The sequence below is a fragment of the Lontra canadensis genome, unplaced genomic scaffold (assembly GCF_010015895.1).
Source record: "Lontra canadensis isolate GAN:19392208 unplaced genomic scaffold, GSC_riverotter_1.0 scaffold88, whole genome shotgun sequence".
In the NCBI taxonomy this organism is placed as follows: domain Eukaryota; kingdom Metazoa; phylum Chordata; class Mammalia; order Carnivora; family Mustelidae; genus Lontra; species Lontra canadensis.
Genome location: NW_022631082.1, coordinates 1,641,481 through 1,662,136, shown reverse-complemented (window position 1 = coordinate 1,662,136; position 20,656 = coordinate 1,641,481). Strand labels below are relative to the sequence as shown.

The following is a 20,656-nucleotide window of genomic DNA, read 5'->3' as shown; positions in this document are numbered from 1 at the left end:
GAAGTCCTCTTTTTACTCTCTGTATCTCCCCTATTTTTTCTCTTCTCCCCATGTCATTGTGTTCTGCATCAAACCCCCTTTACATCCCTCAGAGCTTCGAGAAGGTTGGTGTGTTTTTTTCTTTTTTACTTTCTTTACCCACATTTTTACATTCCGAAAGTGACACGCACACACACGACACGCACACAGACACGCACACGCGCGCACACAACACAGACACGCACACGGAAAATGAGAGCCAGAGAGCTAACAAGTCAATAAATGACGGAATACGAGTAGTAAGCACAAGCGAACAAAACAAAAAAAAAAACCGCCAAGCAAGAGCAAAAACCCAGAAAGACACGAAAATTTCAGCCGCGCCCAGCCCGGCCTAGGGCCGGCCGCACACATGCGATGCTTGCATTGTGGTCGCCTCTATGCATCCGTTGGTAATGTTGTTGCTAAGTTTTTTGCACTCCTCGTCGTCATGGTAACTTGGGCCTGATGCATGCCGGGAGAATGTAACAATTTCTCTGCATGCCACTCTTGTCGGTTTGGTTTGGTGAACTCCCAGCGCCTTCTGTTGGAGTGTTTTCTCGTCTCCTGTTCCGTTTTTCTCCTTTGGTTTCCTTCGTATTTCTTTCTTTCTTTCATTTAATTATTATTAACGATTCTTTTTGGTTTTGTTTTGTTTTGTTTTTTGGGGGGGAAAAAACCGATCAGTTCGTTTTTTTTTCCCCCTCCCATCCCCGTTCACCCTGGTCCCCTTCTCCCCCAGAGCGTTTCGTCTTTGGTTCTGTCTCGTGTTTACATGCTATTTGGTTTCAGTTTCTTGGGCTGAGCTGTTCTGTGGTTGTTCTCCAAACGCATTGTGACTTAAAAGCCAGTGTTCCTGTCCCAGCTACCATCCAGGAGGGCGGTAGGGGTCCCACAGCTGGGATGCTGGGGCAGAAAGTGACCGCCCGGGCTCAAGGGCACAAGGGAGGTGACGTAGACAGATGGTGGGGTGTGTGGGGAGAGCAGCCCCATTTGCCTGGCCTCGCTGGCCAGCCCCCTTTGCCCCAGAGCTGACACCTCAGCGTCCCAGTGTAGCCATGTTGGAAGGGGGCTTAAGCAGGCACGTTCCCGCCTTTCTGCCTCGGCCTGAGACTGCCTCCCTCTCCCAAACGACCCAGAAAACAGGCATTTGAAGCGCAGCTAAGTGGGCAACCAGCGTTTCGAGTCCCTGTTCACCAGAGCGGCAGTCCAAACATGGAAGTGGCTGCCTGACATTGGGTCATCCTCTCGTAACAATGCATGCTTGGCTCATCAGCAGCACTCAAGATGGCAGCTGGCGTGGGCACAAATCCAGAACCGTCTGTCAGGAAATGTAGCATGACCGACTTCGGGAGAAAGGCACAGGCTGTTATCCCGCCGTCAGTGCTATGCCTTCGCCTCGCAGGCGACGTTGGCCGCACCCTCCACCTCCTTACAGGCTTCGGCCCCAGTCACGGGAGTCTTGTCCAGCAACACAGCACGGTCACTTTCTGAGTACCCGAGCATCAGAACTGTGGAATTCTGGAGAAAACCCAGGGGAACTTTGGACCTAGCCTCTCCCCCTTCTCTCTCTGCCTCCCCAACTCTCCCACTGCCTGCCTCTCCCTCGCTTTCACTCTCTCTTTCTCTCCCTCTCTCTGTCTCTGTCTCTCTCTGTCTCCACCCTCCCCTCCCCACCCTTAACAGGGCATCTCTCTCCTGCAAACCTTTGGAGATTCAGAGATGCTAACTCCCATCTTCTCCCTCCCCAAAGAAAGGCAAGCCCTCGAGAATAACCACTCCAACCCCAAATTAAAAAAAGAAAAAAAATTTAAATTTCTAGCCCCCGACCCCTCAGCTGACTACCCAACATAGGTGAGAGTTGAGAGATGAGGCTGGGCTACTGGGGCCCCCATTTCCCGGGACCCTCTTGTCGCTTACCTTCCTTCCCTAATCTCCCACTTATTGGGAAGTCCAGGGCAAGAGGACTTAGATGCAGTAAGAAGAGATTGATTTCTCCTATCTCCTTTTGAACCCAGAGTGAGAGCTACCAGGCCGGCCCACAGAAGAGCTCCAAAAATAGAGGAGAGGGTCTCCAGGCCCTCCAGCAAAGCTGGAATTAGAGCTGAGAGCTGACCGAGGGTCTTGGGCTCTGGCCCACCTGGATTCAAACCCTGCCTCTGCCCCTCCCTGGACTGTATGACCTTGGGCTAGACACCAGATACCTCGGGGTCCCATTTTCTCATCTGCTCAAGAAGGGTCACCCCTGCACTAGCTCATAGGGGAGTTGGGAGGATTCTGTTGAGCTAATTAATGCTCAAGTGCCCTGTGTCGTGCATGGCGCCTAACAGATCGCTGGTGGGATTGTTGGAGAGCAGGGAAGGGGAGAGGTCAAGCAGTCCCTTCCCTCCTTTGGGGACCTCATCTGGCCCATGCTGTACCTTGCAGATCTGCTGTTGGAGTAAGACGGCTACGGCAAACCGCTCTGAAAAGAATTGTAGGACCAAAGCAAATTCATGTGCTCAGATCTCATTTTTCGCTGGTGCTTTTTTCTGAACCCATCCCGTGACTTCACTTTCTCCTGGTTCCAACCCAATTCCTGTGAGATCAGTGGCCATCCGATAGCCCCCTGTCACTCTGCCAGGGAGTTCGGTGGCCAGAGAGTCCGAGAGGCAAAAAAAAAAAAAAAAAACAAAACCAGGCCCAGTTCGGGTGCTGAGCTACCTTGCTAAGAAGCACCAGCTCCGCCGGAAGAGGGGGGCCACCTGCCCTGTCCTGCCCTAAAAGCTACAAGCGTTTGCACAGTTGCTAGAGCAGCCTGAGCCGCGAGCGGGGGCTGCCGGGAGTCCCTGCCCCCAGCTGAACTCTAACTCCCCGTCACCCAGCTTCACTTCTGCTGACCCTGCCGGGTGGTTCCGCAGGTGGGATGTTCAGACGGGGCCCTTCCCCTCTGGACATGGATCTCTGTGATGCAAAGGCCCACGATGTCCAAACCGAGCCCAGTTTTTCATTCCGCTTCCAGAGCTCCCCCTGGGGAAGGTGCAGCTCAGGCTTTTGACAAGGTGGGAAGGGGATCCACCTTCATTCTCCCTGGCTGTTAATTTTCTTGTTTGTCTCTTCAACATTGTAAAGCTTTAGGGTCTCACTTTAGTGGCCAAAGGTGGTGCCTTTACCCCTTGGTCTAGCGACGTAGTGTCATTGAACCATGGTGCGCGGGACCCAGTTAACTGGTGAGCCTGACGGCGTGTGAGGGCTGGCCGGGAGAGCTCGCAGCGAGCTGGGGGCATGGGGAAGAGCAGTCCGCCTTCCAGGGACTCAGGATACCTTTAGGATTTCGGAGGTCAGCTGGGGCTGGGACATTTCAGTGACAGGTCTTGACTTCTGAGCCCAGGAACCGGACTGAATGCCCAGTGGGTTTAGCCTGCCCCAATTTCCGGGTGGTCCCTGGAGCTCTCTCTGTGACCCGTCCTTTTTTTAAGATTTTATTTATTTATTTGACAGAGAGAGAGAGAGAGAGCACAAGTAGGCAGAGCAGTAGGCAGAGGGACAGGGAGAAGCAGGCTCCTCGCTGAGCAGGGAGCCCGATGTGGGGCTCGATCCCAGGACCTTGGGATCATGACCTCAGCCGAAGGCAGACGCTTAACGACTGAGCCACCCAGACACCCCAGGACAGGTGGTTTTGAAAATTAAACCTCTGGCCCCTGAGCCATGTCAGATCAGTGGGTAGGACCTCTAGGTATTTTCCTGACTTCCGGCCACGTCCTGCCCCCCCCCCCCCCCCCCCCTACCCCCCCCAAACCCTGGCCCTGGGGGGGGTGGGGGGGCCCCCCTGTTTTTTTTTTCCCTCCCTCCCCCCCCCCCCCCCCCCCCCCCCCCGCCTCCTGTAGCTCCAGAAAGACTTGCATTGGGGTATGTTGGTGAGCTCCCCAGTTCTTGCTGATCATGCCTGGCCATGCCTCCCCCTGCCTGCCCCCAAGACCCCCGACAGGACCCTGGTAGGACCCAGCCCTTCTCCTCATCCCACCCTCATCCCAAGGGGAGAGGGGGCTCCAGGGTGGGGCGGCAGGGAGGGGGCGTTCTGCAGGAACACTGAGCTCTAGACCCTCTCGCCTGCTGCCTGCCTCACACCCTTTGCATTGCTCTTTCCTGTGTTCTGGGGGGGAGTGAGGGGAACATTAGATTACACCTTGTCATTTGGAAAGCCCCACGTCTCTGGCAGCCGCAGCGAAGGGGAGGGGGGGTGAGGAAGTCATTCAATTGGCAAGACGTCAATCCCATTTTCTGCTAGAACCCCCCCCCAAAAAAAAGTGGGGCAAGGGAGAGGGTACCAAAAAAAGGAAAATAAAATCAGTGTCGACAGTGCAGCAAAACGTCCAGCTAAAAATGCTAACAACTTGCCGAGGCTGCTGGTCAGCCCGTGGGCCCGGCTCCAGCCAGGTCCCTCCAGGCCTTGCACGCTGTCTCGATGGCGGAGGGAGCTGGCGGTGGGAAGGAGGAGGAAGGATGGCGGAAAGGGGGCAAGAGCAGGAAGATGCCCAAGGCAGGCCACGGGGCTGTACTCGCCGCCCCCCCCCGCCCCGCCCCCGGGGCCACAGGCTGGGGTTCGTCAGAGGGGCTGAGAACCGGGCTTCTGAATCAGGCTCAGACCCCCTCCCTTCCCAGGACCGGTGTAATCTAAGCTTCGGTGAGCCTGTGGGGGCTGCGGAACTTCTTGGCATCTCTCCCCCACCAACCCGCATCCTCATTTTGGGGTTTGGAGGGGTACCCGCAACTCCCCTCACCCCAAAATGCCAGGCAGAGCTCCCCCTCCCTCCCTTGGAGCTGCGGCTTGCCGGAATCGTTGAGATGTCTGACACTGTCGAGTTCCCTACCTAGTGCTTCCACCAGACCACCTCACTTTTGAGTTTTCCCTCACCCCTCCCCAACCTTTCTCCCCCGAACCCCACCCCCTTTGGTTTTTGAGTTTCTGCCTCTTCCTGCCTGGGGGAGGGGTCGTCTCCCGGTTGCTTTGACGGTTTTTGAGTTGTTTTTCCATGTGAATCGGGGTTTGAAGCGACCCACCCCCCCCAACCTGCCACCCCCCCACCGCCCACCCTCCTGACCCCCTCACCCATGCGGGTCCTCCCCGCTGGGACCCCCGGCTACTCGGTGACGAGAAGAGCTGGAAACGAGAGCCAGCTGGAGCGTGCTGAGGACCAAGGCTGGTGTGGTCCCCTTATAACCTGCCTGGACCCTCCATTCAGGTCGGTAATTGGGGGCGGGGGTCCCGTGGGGCCACTCCGTCCTGTGGGCTCTGTGCCCACCTTACTTTCTAACCCGCACCTCAAGCTTGCAGCCAGGGGTGGAAAGATGTCGTGGGTGGGTGTCAGCACCAAACTGGGCAGAACACAGTGGTCAGCCACTGGCCCTTGCTGCCTGGAAGGTTGCCTGGAAGCCTAATGCAACCCCCGAGGGGGTTCTGAGCCACCAACTGCCGATGGGCGTGATCCTCCCCAAACTTGTGGCAAACCAGCCCTCCTACAGTCCACCCATCAAAGCAGACGAGGTGAATGAGAAAGCTGTAGGCAGAGTTTGTCAGTTTTTACATCCTATTGACAGATCCATTTAACTGGTGGCTGCTGGCCATGTTCAGGATTGTGAGCACTAAAATGACTGTTGTTGATAAATGCCCTTCCACATTTAGCGGACTTAGAATTAGCAATCCTATACCCCAGGTCTTTTATGTGTTCAAGATAGATGCTTGTCCCTGCTTCCGAAAAAAGCTAGATGTATATTCCAGATCTCCGCAGGGGGAGATATTTTAAGATAAGTTCAGATGTGACTGGGGTCTGTGGGCCAAGATGTTGAGCCTTATTACACGAGGATAAATTTGGCTCATCATTAATCTTCAAATCCTAAAACTAGCACTTACTCTTTTTTTTTTTTTAAACATTTTTTTTTAAGATTTTTTATTTATTTATTTGACAGAGAGATCACAAGCAGACAGAGAGGCAGGCAGAGAGAGAGGAGGAAGCAGGCTCCCCGCTGAGCAGAGAGCCCGATGCGGGGCTCGATCCCAGGATTCTGAGATCATGACCTGAGCCGAAGGCAGCGGCTTAACCCACTGAGCCACCCAGGCGCCCCAGCACTTACTCTTTTTGATATTCCAATAATCCCTTTCTGTCTGAGTATCTTACTAATGGCTTCTGGACATTTGTTGTAATGACCGCTGGATGGTATTCAACTGGTGGTCCCTGGTTATTATTCAGTTGATAGTTATATGTAGATGATGGGGTACTTTTGCCCTCTTTGCTGTCCCCAGAAGGTAAAGACACATGAGTTTGCAAGAGCCAAGTGCCAAGAAGAGAGACTTGGCTCTAATTCTTGCTACTTGCCATGGCGAGAGAAGACTCAGGGACTGGGCAGTCCTGGCTTTGAGCTCTGGCCCCACCAGTTTCTTGGTGTCCGCCAGCCGGCTCTATCACTTCTCTGAGCTTCCCCTGCCTCATCCACAAAATGAGCACTAGAGATACCTGCCATACCACGTTGGAAGGGATAAAGGGACATGGGGAGTCTACAGAAATTCTGCTTCCTTTTTAACGAATTCATCCCAGACTCCCGTAAGGTAGAGAATCTAGCTGATCTTCCCCCTGTGCCCAACCCTGGAAGGCCAGAAGGAAACTTTGCTGGTCCCATGCCCAGGCTGAGTACCTTCTGTGTGCTGGGCATTGCCTCGGTCGGCTTAATAGCCTTCTGAGCATGTCCCCAGTTAGCTCCATTTCACAGATGAAGAAATCGAGGCACCCAGAGGACCTCCCCAAGGCCCATCGGGCTTATTCAACTACATCAGCTCTCCCATCTCTGCCTGGAGAGGTTTTCTGTGAGACTCTGAGGTTGGGAAGAATTTCCTTGCTGTGTGCTCAGCATGTCTGAGACGAGGGCTGGGCTGGTTTGCCCAGAAGGTTCTTTGAGGATGTCACCTCCATGGCCACCTTGAACCCACAGCCTGGGTTCTCAAGTGCTGGGCGAGGAGGCCGGACCCTGTGTTCTGCTGCGGGCGGGGGGGCACCTCCCTGGGGAAGTCACAGCCCTCCTCCCTTTCAGACCCCGATTTTCAGCCCCACACATTCCATGTCTTCTTGTTTTGTTTTGTTTTGTTTTGTTTTTTTTCCCTTTTTGCTTTTGGGTGTTTAGTTACGGAGGGGATTTTTGTTTGGTTGGGATTTTTTTTGGATTTTTCCTTTGTTTTTTCCACTTTGTTTTTTCATTTGTTCCTCCTGGTTTTGTTTTGGACGTCGATGCCGTTTTCTGTCCTTGATTAATTAGCTCCCCCACGCTCATCCCCCATCGTGTTCTGTTTCCATGACAACGCAGCGTCGGGCATCCCACTCATGCCTCGCTGTGGATGCCGGCGGCTGGCCTGGACCGTGTCCGCTGGCTGGCCAGACCCCATTCTCCCCCAACTACCCCCACCCTCCACCCAGCCCTGCCAGAAAGCCGCCCCCATCCCGGTGCCCTGCCCAGCCCCTCACCCCCAGTCTGTCTGCATGGCCCCTCTGTCTCCCCCACCCCGCACCCCCACTCCTCCCCTTCAGCGATACCTTCCACTTCCTCCATCCCGTCTCCAATGTGACACTGGACTTTTCGTGGGGCTTCCTTTTCCGAAGGGCTGCTGCTGCTTTGCCCTGCCCCCCACCCCCACGGTGCTGCCCCCCTCCTCTTTGCCTCCAGCCATCTGGATTCAGGGAGCAGGGGTTGGGATTTCCAGCTCAGGAGCCAGGCTGCTTCCCTTTGTCCCCTGGAGCCCCACCCCCTGTAAGGCAAGCCAGACCCCCGACAGCCACGCCCCCCCCATAGCGTGTGGAATCTGAGGCAGGTCAGGGTGCCACAAGTCATCTTGTGGCCCTCTTGAGCCTTGTTCAATCTCCAGTTTCATCTCTGTAGTTCGAGACAAGACTCCCGACCCGCCCAAAGCTGGGGACCCTCCCACGCGACTTCTCGTGGCCCCCAAGGTTTTAGCCAGGGACACCCTCTTTCGGGCTCGAAGGATCTACTAGGTCCCCCCAGTTCCCTCGTGCTGCAGTTAAACATCAGTGGGCGGCCGTGCCTTGTGGGGGTTCAGGTGCCGTTAGCGTCCGCCCCTCCCCCGACCCCGAAACCCGTCCAGCTTCCGAAAAGGGAGCCCCCGAAATGCCTCCTGCCGCCTTCACGGTCCGCGAGGTTGGGACAGAAGGCCGCACCCACCTCCCCGCTGAGAGACGCACAGAACATGTCCCTGTTTTCTCAACGTTCAAGCTCATTCCCTCGTTTTATTATTATTATTATTATTATTATTATTATTAATTGATATCCTATTTATGATTCTGCCAGGGCTGTGATGTGACAATGTGACATGTCACATTGGGTCACATCCGCTAGAATTAATATGCAGCATTGAAGTGGGCCCCCTCCTCCCTCCTTCTCTGTCTCTGCTCCCCTCCTCTCTCTGGGCCTGTCTTCCTGTTCTGTCTCTCCCGTGGCTTCTCTCTCTCTTCTCCGGCTCCCACGAGGGTGCACCGAAGGCTCCTGAAACCCAGGCCTCTTCCCTTGCATTACCTCTCTCTCTCTCTCTCTCTCTCTCTCTCTCTCTGTCCCTCCTTCTGCCTCGCTCTCTTTCTCTCAACCAACCTCTCTTGCATGCTGTTTGTGACTCTGAGAGCTGCATCTATCAATGGAAACTTGTCAGATCTGACAGAAGCTTTTAGAAGGGTTTCTAAACCCAAAAACCACAAAAATTTCATTAGAGTTTCTCATCTTTTCCTCGAGGGCCCCCGGGAAGTGGGCAGGGCCCCCTGAGTCCCAGGAGGGGACGAGGTCGGGGGCCGAGGTCCTGGCCCCCTCTGCCTCCCGGCGCCATCAGATTCCGGGACGCTCCCCGTCTGGCTTCCCCAGAGCCCCCTCCCCCCTTAGCGCCCCCCAACCCCGACACTGGCAGCCAGAATCTTCCGAAGCTCCCCACTTGGGAGAGCGGGTGGAGGGGCTGCTCCCCAAGGCCACGTCTTGTCATCAAAGATGAGAAACAGCTGATAAATTTTTGTGTTCGTAACTGTGCTGTGACCAGCCACTCTGGTCTCTGAAACCCTGTTGCTATGAAATAATGCTTCATGTCTCTTTATTATATATCGATATATCTCTCTATATATTGTTTGTGAAGTACCTTCCTTTGAAGTTTTGGTTTCTTTGTGTTGGAATTTGATTTTTTAATTTGGTTTTTTTGTTTCCTTTTCATTTGGAAGAAAAAAATTTCAGCTGGGGGGAAGGAAACAGCCCTGTTTATATTTAAATTGTTTTCCACTTTTTTTTTCCTTTTTTTTTCTTTCTTTCTTTCCTTCCTTCCTTCCTTTCTTTCTTTCTTTCTTCCTGCTTTTCTTTCTTTGTCCCCTCTGCATCCCGTCTCCCCAACCCCCCCCACCCTACACCCCTCCCCCCTACCCACCGCCGCCCACCCCCAGTCCGTCGCGTGGCTCCACGATTCTCCATCTTGCCCATGAGCCACGAGATCATGCCAGGTGGCAACGTGAACATCACCTGTGTGGCCGTGGGCTCACCCATGCCGTATGTCAAGTGGATGCAGGGGGCCGAAGACCTGACGCCCGAGGACGACATGCCCGTGGGTCGGAACGTGCTGGAGCTCACGGACGTCAAGGACTCTGCCAACTACACGTGCGTGGCCATGTCCAGCCTGGGCGTCATTGAGGCCGTGGCTCAGATCACAGTGAAATGTAAGTGGGGCCTGTGGGGTTGGGTGGAACAGGTGGAAAAGCTCTGAGTTCCCATGCACGGTCATTCGTGGCTTCAGTCATCCGTGGCTGTGGAGGGGACAGTTGTCTCATGAACAGATATTTGTTGGTTGGGTGTTATTCTGGGCCCGGCCCTTTGGAGCAAGGCACGGTCTCGTTCTGCCGAGCGTAGAGTCCAGCGTGGGAGACAGCCATATAGCCAGGCAGCTGCGATGGAGCCTCCCTGGGATTGTGACGGGGATCCCGTGGCACTGTTCAGACCCCTAGAGCAAAGGTCTCATCTCCCAGGAAAGCTGGTCAGAGAAAGATCTAGAGTTGAGTAGGTACGAGCCAGAGAAGATGGAGAATGCTTCTAAGGGAAGGAAATGGACTGTGCTGACTCAGAGAGGTGGGGCGGGGCTGGAGGACTGTAGGTTCTCCTGGCGTCTCGGGTTCATGGTGAAATTCAGAGGGAGGTGCCCCAAATATTCTTCCAGCTTTAGAACAGGAGCAGCAAACAGATAGCCTGCAGACTGCATCTGGCCCTTCACTTGTTTTTATTGATAAAGTTTTATTGGCACACAGTCACACCCATTCGCCTGTGTCTTGTGTATGGCAGCTCTCAGGCCACAGGGGCAGAGCTGCATAGTCTCAACAAAAGACTCCCTGGTCTGCAAAGCTGAAAATAGTTACTGTGGGGCCCTTTGTGGCAGAGTTTGCCAAGCCCTGTCCTTGGGCCAGAGGTCACCGAACGCCGCTATAGGTGATGGGATGGGCGGGTCATGAGGCCTGTGGTCACTGCCGAGGAAGTCAAGGCTCAGCGAGGTCAGTTGTTTGGCTGAAAGTCACCTGGCCTTCGGGGTCTGCAGCCCACGTCCCTGACACGTGACCGTGCCTCCCACCCGCAGCTCTCCCCAAGGCCCCGGGGACTCCCGTGGTGACAGAGAACACAGCCACCAGCATCACCATCACATGGGACTCCGGCAACCCAGACCCGGTGTCCTACTACGTCATCGAATATAAATCCAAGAGCCAAGACGGGCCCTACCAGATCAAGGAGGACATCACCACGACGCGTTACAGCATCGGTGGCCTGAGCCCCAACTCAGAGTATGAGATCTGGGTGTCTGCTGTCAACTCCATCGGCCAGGGGCCCCCCAGTGAGTCGGTGGTCACCCGCACGGGCGAGCAGGCCCCAGCGAGCGCCCCCCGGAACGTGCAGGCGCGCATGCTGAGCGCCACCACCATGATTATCCAATGGGAGGAGCCCGTGGAGCCCAATGGCCTGATCCGGGGTTATCGCATCTACTACACCATGGAGCCCGAGCACCCTGTCGGCAACTGGCAGAAGCACAACGTGGACGACAGCCTGCTGACCACCGTGGGCAGCCTGCTGGAGGACGAGACGTACACCGTGCGCGTGCTGGCCTTTACCTCTGTGGGCGACGGGCCCCTCTCGGACCCCATCCAGGTCAAGACACAGCAGGGAGGTGAGGTGCCTGTGGGAGGGGCGGACAGCAGGATTCTGGTGGTGGAAACAGAGGAGGCGGCAGGGGTGGGGCAGGGGCGGGGCGGGCAGTCAGGTACCTCTGAGCCTCCAGCAGGCTCATCTTGCCTACAAGCCCCAGGGTGGGTTTTTCATGGATGCTTTGAAATACTTTCGTGCTAGCGTTTCGAACGCAGGAAGTTGTCCCAGAAGTCTCCCATTTCTGTCTTCTCTTGGGAAATTCGATTTGGCAAGGCCACAGGGCTACAATGGGACGTCCAGTCGGGTCCTGGTGGCTGTGTCTGAGGTTGAGACCCCCTGCTCTCTGTTCCCATCGGAGAGACAGATGCCACCTGCTTTGAAATTATAAAGGGGGGGCGCCTGAGTGGCTCTGTGGGTTAAAGCCTCTGCCTTTGGCTCGGGTCATGATCCCAGATTCCTGGGATCGGGCCCCGCATCGGGCTCTCTGCTTAGCAGGGAGCCTGCTTCCTCCTCTCTCTCCCTGCCTGCCTCTCTGCCTACTTGTGATCTCTGTCAAATTAAAAAAAAATAATAACCATTTGCTGAAGTTATAAAGGGAAAGGGTGTCCGTCCAAAGGCAGTGGGCTGGCTGCCTGGCCGCTCAGGTCGAAGGCCAGGGGTGGGGGGTGGGGCATTTAGGTGCGTGGGGCCCCTGGCTCTCCGTGGGTTTCCCTTCTTTTCCGGTCCGGCTCAGGCTTCAGAACCTCAAAGCCGAGAAGGCTCAGCAGCTGCTCAAAGTGAAGGGCGGAAGGGTGGAAATTGTGCTGCTAGAGGACACGCAGGACGGGGACTCCGTGTTTTGAGACATCACCCCTACAGTCTCTGTCGTTCAGTTTGGGGGAAGCAGAGAGCGTGGGGGAGTCGCGGTGGGTCCCCGAGGCGAAGAAGAGAAGCACAGTGGAGAACATTCGGGAGCGAGCAGCCTCGCCTCCACAGCAGTTGCTGAGCTCCCTGGGGCTCTTTTTTGGGAGAATGGGGACCCCTGGCACGTTGGGCGCCCCAGGAGGGGACCTCTCCCTGGCGATCCCCATTTCTCCTCCTTTCCCCTCCCCCACAGTGCCAGGCCAGCCCATGAACTTCAGGGCCGAGGCCAAGTCAGAGACGAGCATCGGGCTCTCGTGGAGCCCCCCGCGGCAGGAGAGCATCATTAAGTACGAGCTCCTGTTCCGGGAGGGCGACCACGGCAGAGAGGTACGGGGCCGGGGCGCCGGGGGACAACAGGTACAGGGGTGCGGGCGTGGGGGGAGGGGGGACTGCTGGAGGGGGCGGGGCGGCGAGCCCTCCGGAGGACTTGCTGACTCGCTGCCTGATGTCTCTCCTCCCCCTGCTCGGCCTGCGGCGGACTGCGCATCTCTCCATCCCTCCCGTGTCTCTGTCCCTTTCCCTCGCTGTCTCTGTCTCCGTGTCTCCGTTTGTCTCTTCTGTTCTTGTTGTGTCTCTTTCACCATCTCTGTGTCTCTGTCTGTGGGTCTGTCTCTGCCTCTGCCTGTCTCCGTCGCCCCGCCCCGCCCCCAGGTGGGGAGGACCTTCGACCCAGCCACGGCCTTCGTGGTGGACGACCTCAAGCCCAACACGGAGTACGCCTTCCGCCTGGCGGCCCGGTCTGTGCAGGGCCTGGGCGCCTTCACCTCGGTGGTGCGGCAGCGCACACTGCAGTCCAGTAGGTGTCTCGCGGACCCCGCCCTTCCCTGCGGGGGGGCCCCGGCGCACGCTGACCCTGGCGGCGCCGCCGCGGGTGGGGGGGGCGCCTGGCCTCCGACGTGCCCGCCCACGCTGCGCTGGGGGTTCCCGCAGGCCCCGCCTCCCCCCACCCCGGCTCTCAGGGCGCAGAGCCCTGGGGGGGCCGAGGTGCGCCCCCTACGTCGGGGCCAGGTGTGGACCGCACCTTCTCTCTCCTCCCCGCCCCCACCCCCCCACTGCCCTCTCTCTGGGGCTCACGGAACAGCCACGCTGTGCCCGTTCCTAGGCCTCAGGTGGGCTCCTCGAGGCTGTCCCAGCTCACACCCGGTCATTCCCAGACCTCTTGGGTGTACATAGACCCCCCGCCTCCCCAGGTGGCTCTGCCCCCTGGTCCCCCACTGCCAGGAGCAGGAGGGGAGGGGGTGCAGGTCCCAGGACAGGCTCTCGAGTCCCTGGAGCTCTTTGCTGTGCCCACCCTGCCTCCCTGTCACAGACAAGTCACCTTTTGGCCAGAACACTGCAGCCGACAGCTGGCTCCGGGCCGCATCGTGGCCCCTAACGCCACCCTGCTTGCCTGCTCTGAGCTCAGGGCTGAGGCAGGCCGCTGATCCCGCTGTCTCCCTGCCTCCCCTCCTCCCTCTGCCCCTCTTCTGTGCTCAGCCTAGCCCAGTGTGGCCTCCACTGCCGTGGCCCTCCCCCCCTCCCCTCCCCCTTCTCAGTAAGTCACAGCGCAGGCCTTGTTCCGGAAGCAGCCTTGGTGTTCAGACCTTCACATCCCCCCGGGTGTGTGCACACGGGGGGCATGGGTCAGTCGCGAGTGACGGCAGCTTGGGCCTGGGGGTCTGAGCCGCTGGGATCAGGGGCCTCGGAGATACAGCACCCCTGCCACCCCCAGCCCCCTTCCCTCCTCCCTACTCCCCCGTGCCAAGAGGAGCGCTCTGCAGCTCCCCGGCGTCTGGGCGTGTTTGTGCGTGAGGCGATCAGTGAGGGTGTCCTGTGGCTCGGGCGGCCACGTGAGAGAGACGGGCACAAGTGCCGCGAAGGTGAGTACGCGCTGGTCTCAAGCAGGTTCACAAAAACGGCTCACCCTGCGTGCCCCCCTCCGCCAGCCTGTGCCCTAGTAGCTCTAGGCCACACAGAGTCCAGAGCCCAAATCAAGACACACACACACACCCCCCCCACTCCGCAAGCTTTCTACACCATGGCCAAGAGCCACACCTGCCCAGAAGTGGGGAAGCTGGCACTGCGTGCCCCCGGTGCCTGTCCATGGGTCTGTCACACCCTACCCCACCTCCCCAAGATGTCACGCAGGTTGGGCCGGATTGTGAAGGAGGCGGCCTCCACGGTCGTCAAGAAAGCGGCTTTGGCCCAGCCACGTGAACCTCCGGGGCGGCCCAGGACAGGGAGTGGGGGAGAAGGTACTCCCCACTTCTCATCCCAGGACGGGTGGGGCCCGAGAGAACTGGCAGCAAGACTCAGGGCCAGGCGTATCCCCCTGGGGACGGCGGGCTTCTTAGGCTGAACTCAAGGGTAGGTGGAGGCCAGACCACTCAGCCGTGGGTCTCCCCACACCGTCTCACCTTCCCGCCTCGTCGGCGCCAGTCTGGAACTGCAGCGTGCCCACGCTGGGGGCCGGAGCAGGGCTTGGGCCCGCTTGCGTCCAGAGACCCACCCAGAGCTCGGTCTGGCCTTATAGCTCAACACTCAGCCACTCCCTCCCTCGTAAGAAAGTCTTTTAAGTTAGCAGTTGAAGAGTGGAAGGTAGGTAACCAGACTGGGAGTTTTCTGGAAGGCGTCTTTCTTTCTTTTATTATGGTTTTTTTCATCATCATCACCATCACCGTTGTTTCTTATTTTATTATGGTTTTGACTTTATTTTTCCTCCCCCTTTCTCAGCGAATCCATTCCTTCCGGCACATTCTTTGGTTGGTTTTCCCATTCCTGCCTGATTCCCCCAGGCACTTTCGGTTGGGGTGGCTGGTCAAGAAATGGGAGAGAGGGCCCCGCTTGTCTGGTATCAGAGGAGGGGATGTCGGCATTTCACTTTAAGTGAGGCCGGAGGGTCATTCTGTTGAAGTAAGCTGTTGGAGAGGCCTCTGAGGTGTCTGGTAGTCTGATATCTTTGGAAGGATAGGACCCTCTGTTTCTCCTCTGGTCGCACTGGCAGGCAGTGTGCACGTACAAGTACTCTCTAGACATGTGCTCACTGAACAAATGGGCTGCCATGGTAGTAGGGGTTCTGTGTGCCTTGACATAGGCACTATGTGTGACATAGGCCACATGTGTTCTGTGTGGCTTGCCTTGAAGCAAAGCCAGTGGCCTCCCTGGGCCTCCCTGTAGGCAAGAAAAATTCCGGAGCCATGGGCAGTTGAAGTCACGTAGCTCCAGCCATCCTCAGCTGGACTGAGGCTGAGGTCTAAGTCTCCATTCTCAAGTCAAGACGGCCCCTGGACAACGGCTGAGCCTGGGTTCGAATCCTGGCTCTAGCCACATGCCCTTGGCAAGGCAGCTTTGCTGTTTCTGGCCTCCGTTTTCTTCCTCTGTGAAGTGGGAGGTGATATGCGAAAAGCACCCAGGGTAGGTGGGGTCTGGCACCCAGTAGGTCTACAAGCGGTGATCATAGAAGACCAGGCAGCTGGGCTTTGAAATTAATTTCCCCGCGGGTAAGGTGGAGTGAGGCTGGAGGGATGATAGTTCTGGCCATTTATGCATCTTAAGAATTAAATGACGTACCATGAGGGGACACATGCTGAGTGTAAAGGGCTAGGATATGGGGTGTGCACAGGGTGAATGGCCTTAATACAGTCTCCTAGTAGGTGCGGAGCCGATGGGGGCTTAATGTTCTTTTCATAAAGCCCCTGAACACGCACAGTAGGTGCTTAATATGTGTGAACTATCGCTGCTATTTAACAAAGCCCTTAGCACACTGCCTGGCACACAGTAGGTGCTTCATAAATGCTCTTTTAATTCTAAGCACGGATTGGCATGGTGCTGAGCACGCAATTGGCGCGCGATGAACGGATGCCATCAGTTGTTTATAACAAGCTTCCCTGGTGCCCGGAACCGGGGGCTGTGGCTGTTCTGCGAAGCCCTTGACAGAGCAGCTGGTATACAGTGAGTGCTCAGTAGGTGGTGCTTTCTTTAAAGGAGGTTGGCCTGGCTTTAGGCACATAGTAGGTGCTCAGATAAGAGCCGCTGTCCGTCTGAGGGGGCCTAGCATGGTTTCAGGTGCACAGGTTTTGCTCAGAACATGATGTTGTCATCTGCAAAGCCTTTGGCCCTGGGTGTGCAAACAGTCGGTGCCCAAGAAGTGAAAACTGTTACTGTTTACATAGAAGGCCCTTAGCACAGTCCTCAGCACACAGTAGGTGCTTAAGCGAGAACTGTCAATGTGCTACAAGGCCCTTAGCACAGGGCCTAGCACATGGTAGGTGTTCGGTAGGTAGGGGCTTTTTTCAGCAAGGCCTGTAGCACAGGGCCTGGCACGTAGTAGGTCCTCATTCCATGGGGACTACTGCTGTTAACTGATAAAGTGCCTGGTGTGGAGAGGTTCTGTGTAAATGGTAACTGGTGTTTTTATCTTCAAAGGGCTAGCAATGCCCAGCCCATAGTAGGTCCTCAATAAATAAGACTTGGCCATTAATCTGTGATGGCCATAGTGTGGTGCTGGAAGAACAATGATCTGTAAAGACCTTGGCACACAGTAGGTGCTAATCGGGGCTGTGCCATCCATAAGGTCCTGAGCCTGGGACCTGACCTGGCAGTGTCCAGGCTACAGACACTTGTATTACTCCCCTACAAAGCCCTTGGCATGCTCACTGGCAAACAGTAGGTGCTCAAGACACAGACATTATTTTGTCTCCCAGGTGAGGCTGAGAGGGTGGTCCTAGCTGAAATAAGCCACGGGGTGGCCTCCAGGACCCCTGAGAGAACAGGTGTCCAGCACACAGATGCTTTTACTGTCAACCTGCAAAGCTCTGACACTGTGTCTGGCACACAGTAGATGCCCAATAAATGGGACTTTTGCTGCTTTTACCCTGGCAGTCCTGCTCCCCTGGCACACAGTAGGTGTTCACCAAATAAATGCATTTACTGTTATCCTATAAAGCTCAGTGCCATGCCTAGCACACAGTAGGTGCCTGATAGATGGGGCTTTTCATGTAATTACCTGGCGTGGTGCCTGGCACATAGTAGGGGTTCAGTAAACGGATGCTTCTACTGTTAGTCTGTGACGCCCCCGGCACCGTGCTGAGCCCACAATAGCTCTCCTAAAGGGGGATGTTCCCGCTGTTCCCCAGGACCCGCTGCGTGCCGGGCAGGTGCAGCCCCTGGCGCTGAGCCCGTGTTCTTGGCCAGCCCTCCCGGCCCCCATCCCCACCCGTCCATCTCACCTTTGGTTGACACCCGCTTTTTTTGGGTTCGACTTCTCTTTGGTTTGGTTCTGTTTTGTTTGTTATCATCTTCTGTTTTATTTTCTCTTTCCCATCTTTTGTTTCCCCGCCCCCTCCCCGCCCATCCCACCTCCCCTCCCCACCCCCACGTTCTTCCCCCTCCAATAGAACCGTCAGCCCCCCCTCAAGACGTTAAATGTGTCAGCACGCGCTCCACGGCCATTTTGGTAAGTTGGCGCCCACCGCCGCCGGAAACGCACAACGGGGCCCTGGTGAGCTATAGCGTCCACTACCGACCGCTGGGCTCCGAGGATCCACAACCCAAGGAGGTGAACGGCATCCCCCCGACCACCACTCAGATCCTGCTGGAGGCGCTGGACAAGTGGACCGAGTACCGCATCACGACTGTCGCTCACACAGAGGTGGGACCAGGGCCCGAGAGCTCGCCCGTGGTCATCCGCACCGACGAGGACGGTAAGCACCGGGCCCAGCCGGGGACCCCCGCAGGCCCCAGCCCGCCCCACACCTCGGCACCTTCGGGCTCTGCAAAACGGGCTGGCTGGTGGTCCAAAGGTAGAAGGCACAGCCTTGAGGGTGAGACCCGAAGCAAGCAGCCTCCCCACGGAATCTGGGCTCCTTGATCCTGGAACGCTCCATTCTAGACCCTCCGGGTGGTATTTTCTCCTGTGCCTTGTGCCTGGGAGGTTAAGCGGACAGATCTGTATTGTTTTTTTGGTCCGATGGTGGAAAGTTACAGAAACAGTGCGGGGAACGGCTAGCAGCACTTGCAACAGACTTAGCGTCCGTAACCCCAGAAACCTAGCTTTTAGACTCCTGGGATAAGCCGGGATCTGGAGCGTCCTCTGTCCGAGCCATCCTATCTGGCAAGTAGGTAGGCTGGTTAACAGCTTCTAGGAGCGTGGATGCTTAACAGTTTCTGGGGCACAGAGCCTGATTTCTAGCAATGGCCGGTTTTCTGCGGTGTGAGGCTCTCGAGTGTCGTGGCTGACTTTCCAGCCAGAACGTTTGAACTGCAAAGTGAGATGAGGCTCTGGTCTGGGGTCCATTGGTAGAAGCTGAGGCATGGGGAGAAGTGAAAGCAGGAAGCTTCTCCAATAAAGCTGCAGGTCCTTGGCGTTGGGAACCCGGCCGGGCTTCTGAGCCATGGCCGGAAAGGTCTGGTCGGCAGCCGTGCATTAGGTGGGAAGAACAGGGAAGAGATGGACGGGTTGGTTGTTTCTGCCAGACCATGGGGTGCGGCTGGATAGGAAGGGCCGTGATCCTTGGGGCTGGCTGCGTACTGGGGTGCATGGGAGCCTGCAGCTGGACAGCTTGGGTTCAGACCCGGGTTTGCTTCTTACTAACCCTGTGGTCAAGGGCCCGACTTACGGGCCCATTTCCCCATCTATAAAATTGGAGTAAGAGCCCCTGCCCGGAAGGGATGCTGTTAGGATGGAGGCAGGTGGGTAATGCCCGTGGAACGGGGCATGCAGGGCTCACTCGTGTCATGTGGCCCTGGGCAGATGTCTTAGGCTCTGGGGGACCTCAGTTGCCCATCCGTAAGTGGGGCACACCACCAGGACCCCTCCCCAACCCACCGCTGGGCTGTGGGAGCCGTGAAGGAGGGATGCCCTCCCAGCTGGTGGTGGGCGCTCAGACCAAGTTAACCAGCAGCCACTTGGCACCCTGGCATCCGGCAGCGGTGCTGCCCCGGGACAGGGCCAGGCGCCCCAGTAACGGCCCTGCCCGCCCCTCCCCTGCCCCCGCCAGTGCCCAGCGCGCCGCCGCGGAAGGTGGAGGCGGAGGCGCTCAACGCCACGGCCATCCGCGTGCTGTGGCGCTCGCCCGCGCCCGGCCGGCAGCACGGCCAGATCCGCGGCTACCAGGTCCACTACGTACGCATGGAGGGCGCCGAGGCCCGCGGGCCACCGCGCATCAAGGACATCATGCTGGCTGACGCCCAGGTGGGCGGGGCTCTGGGGCGGGGCTCAGGTGGGCGGGGCCTGGGTGGGCGGGGCGGCCCCCAGACCCTGCGCTCCTGCCTTCTCCCTGCTTCTCTCTCTCTGGCCACCTGCTCACCTCCTCCTCTCTCCCCTGCCGCCTCCTCCCACGCTCAGTGGGAGACGGACGACACAGCCGAATATGTAAGTAGCACTCCTGCCCGGCCATTGCAGTGTTCTCCCGCGGGCCGTGCAGTGATGTGACACCCCCACCCCCCACACTCCCCCTGCACGTCTCTTGTAAGAGGATCTTCTCCCCTGGGCCCCAGATGCCTACTGGTAACTTGGAGCGTGTAGCCTCAGTTTTCAATCAGACAGATGGCCCTAGGAGCCTTGCTGGGGTCCTGGACTCAGAGGGTATGTTAGCCCTCTTACCTGGATGGCCCCTAGACCCACCAGGCTCACACGGTGCCCCTCCTGCCCAGCGCCCAGCCTTGCTCCTGCCGTGGTTTTCACCGCCACACCTTTGCTCAAGCTTTTTCTGCAGCCCTGACTCACCCCTGCACCCCACAGCGTCCCCTGCTGGACCTAGGGCTGGCAGATCCAAATTGGGGCCAGTTTCCAACCCAGCCAGACTCTTTTATCATCTGGCTCAGCCTTCTCTGACCTCAAAGTTTCTCTATCTGGCCAAAGCATCTGCTTCATTGTAGCCCTTGGGTGGTGAGAGGGTCAGTGGGCCCCGGCACGGTGGGGAGGGGAGAGGCCCGCGGGACCCAGTCTTCTGAAAGCCCCTGGTCTCATGTTAAATTGACACCAGCCCCACGCACCCACGCCCAGGCGCTTTGCTTCTTCCCTACCGCCAGGCTGAGGGGTGAGTTCCCTCCAAGGCCTCCACCTCAGCCCCTCCCACCCACCAAGACCCTGGGAGGGACTGAATGTGAGGCCCAGGGGCAGGAGACCCTCTCTTCGTCCATCCCCGTCCCCCTCCACGTGCACCTGACCTGGGGCCACCCGCCCCCTACCCCCAGGCATGCTGGACCGTGTTTGTGGGTGTGCATGCGTGGGGACGTGAACGCATGTGTGACTGTGAGGGCTGATGCGGGTATGTGTGCAAGGTCAGGCGGCAGCTCGAATGTTTGCAGGACAAGCCATTATTTCCTGAGCGGTGACCAGGACAGACCTGAGCCCACCCTCCTGGGGGTCCCAGTCCAGTGTGGGAGAGGACGGCTCATTGGAACAAGACACAGTACACTTGGCCCTTGGACACAACGGGTTTGAGCTGCGGAGGTCCACTTATTGGCCAGTTTTGTTTTTTTTTTTAAAGATTTTATTTATTTATTTGACAGAGATCACAAGTAGGCAGAGAGGCAGGCAGAGAGAGAGGAGGAAGCAGGCTCCCTGCTGAGC

At 57.3% G+C, this 20,656-nt stretch overlaps 1 protein-coding gene across 15 annotated transcripts in view; it reads left to right on the top strand.

The window, feature by feature from the left end:
- Positions 1 to 20,656, top strand: part of PTPRS (protein tyrosine phosphatase receptor type S) — a 64,362-nt gene that overhangs the window by 26,263 nt on the left and 17,443 nt on the right. For 3 of the 15 annotated variants that reach the window (XM_032883676.1, XM_032883668.1, XM_032883672.1), the window contains 8 exons: positions 93 to 104; positions 9,465 to 9,734; positions 10,640 to 11,221; positions 12,296 to 12,429; positions 12,754 to 12,898; positions 17,478 to 17,783; positions 19,080 to 19,273; positions 19,427 to 19,453. In XM_032883676.1, coding sequence (XP_032739567.1) covers positions 93 to 104; positions 9,465 to 9,734; positions 10,640 to 11,221; positions 12,296 to 12,429; positions 12,754 to 12,898; positions 17,478 to 17,783; positions 19,080 to 19,273; positions 19,427 to 19,453 — 1,670 coding nt within the window. The remainder of the gene's footprint in view (positions 1 to 92; positions 105 to 9,464; positions 9,735 to 10,639; positions 11,222 to 12,295; positions 12,430 to 12,753; positions 12,899 to 17,477; positions 17,784 to 19,079; positions 19,274 to 19,426; positions 19,454 to 20,656) is intronic. The other 12 variants (XM_032883679.1, XM_032883677.1, XM_032883680.1 and 9 more) reach the window with 6 other exon arrangements.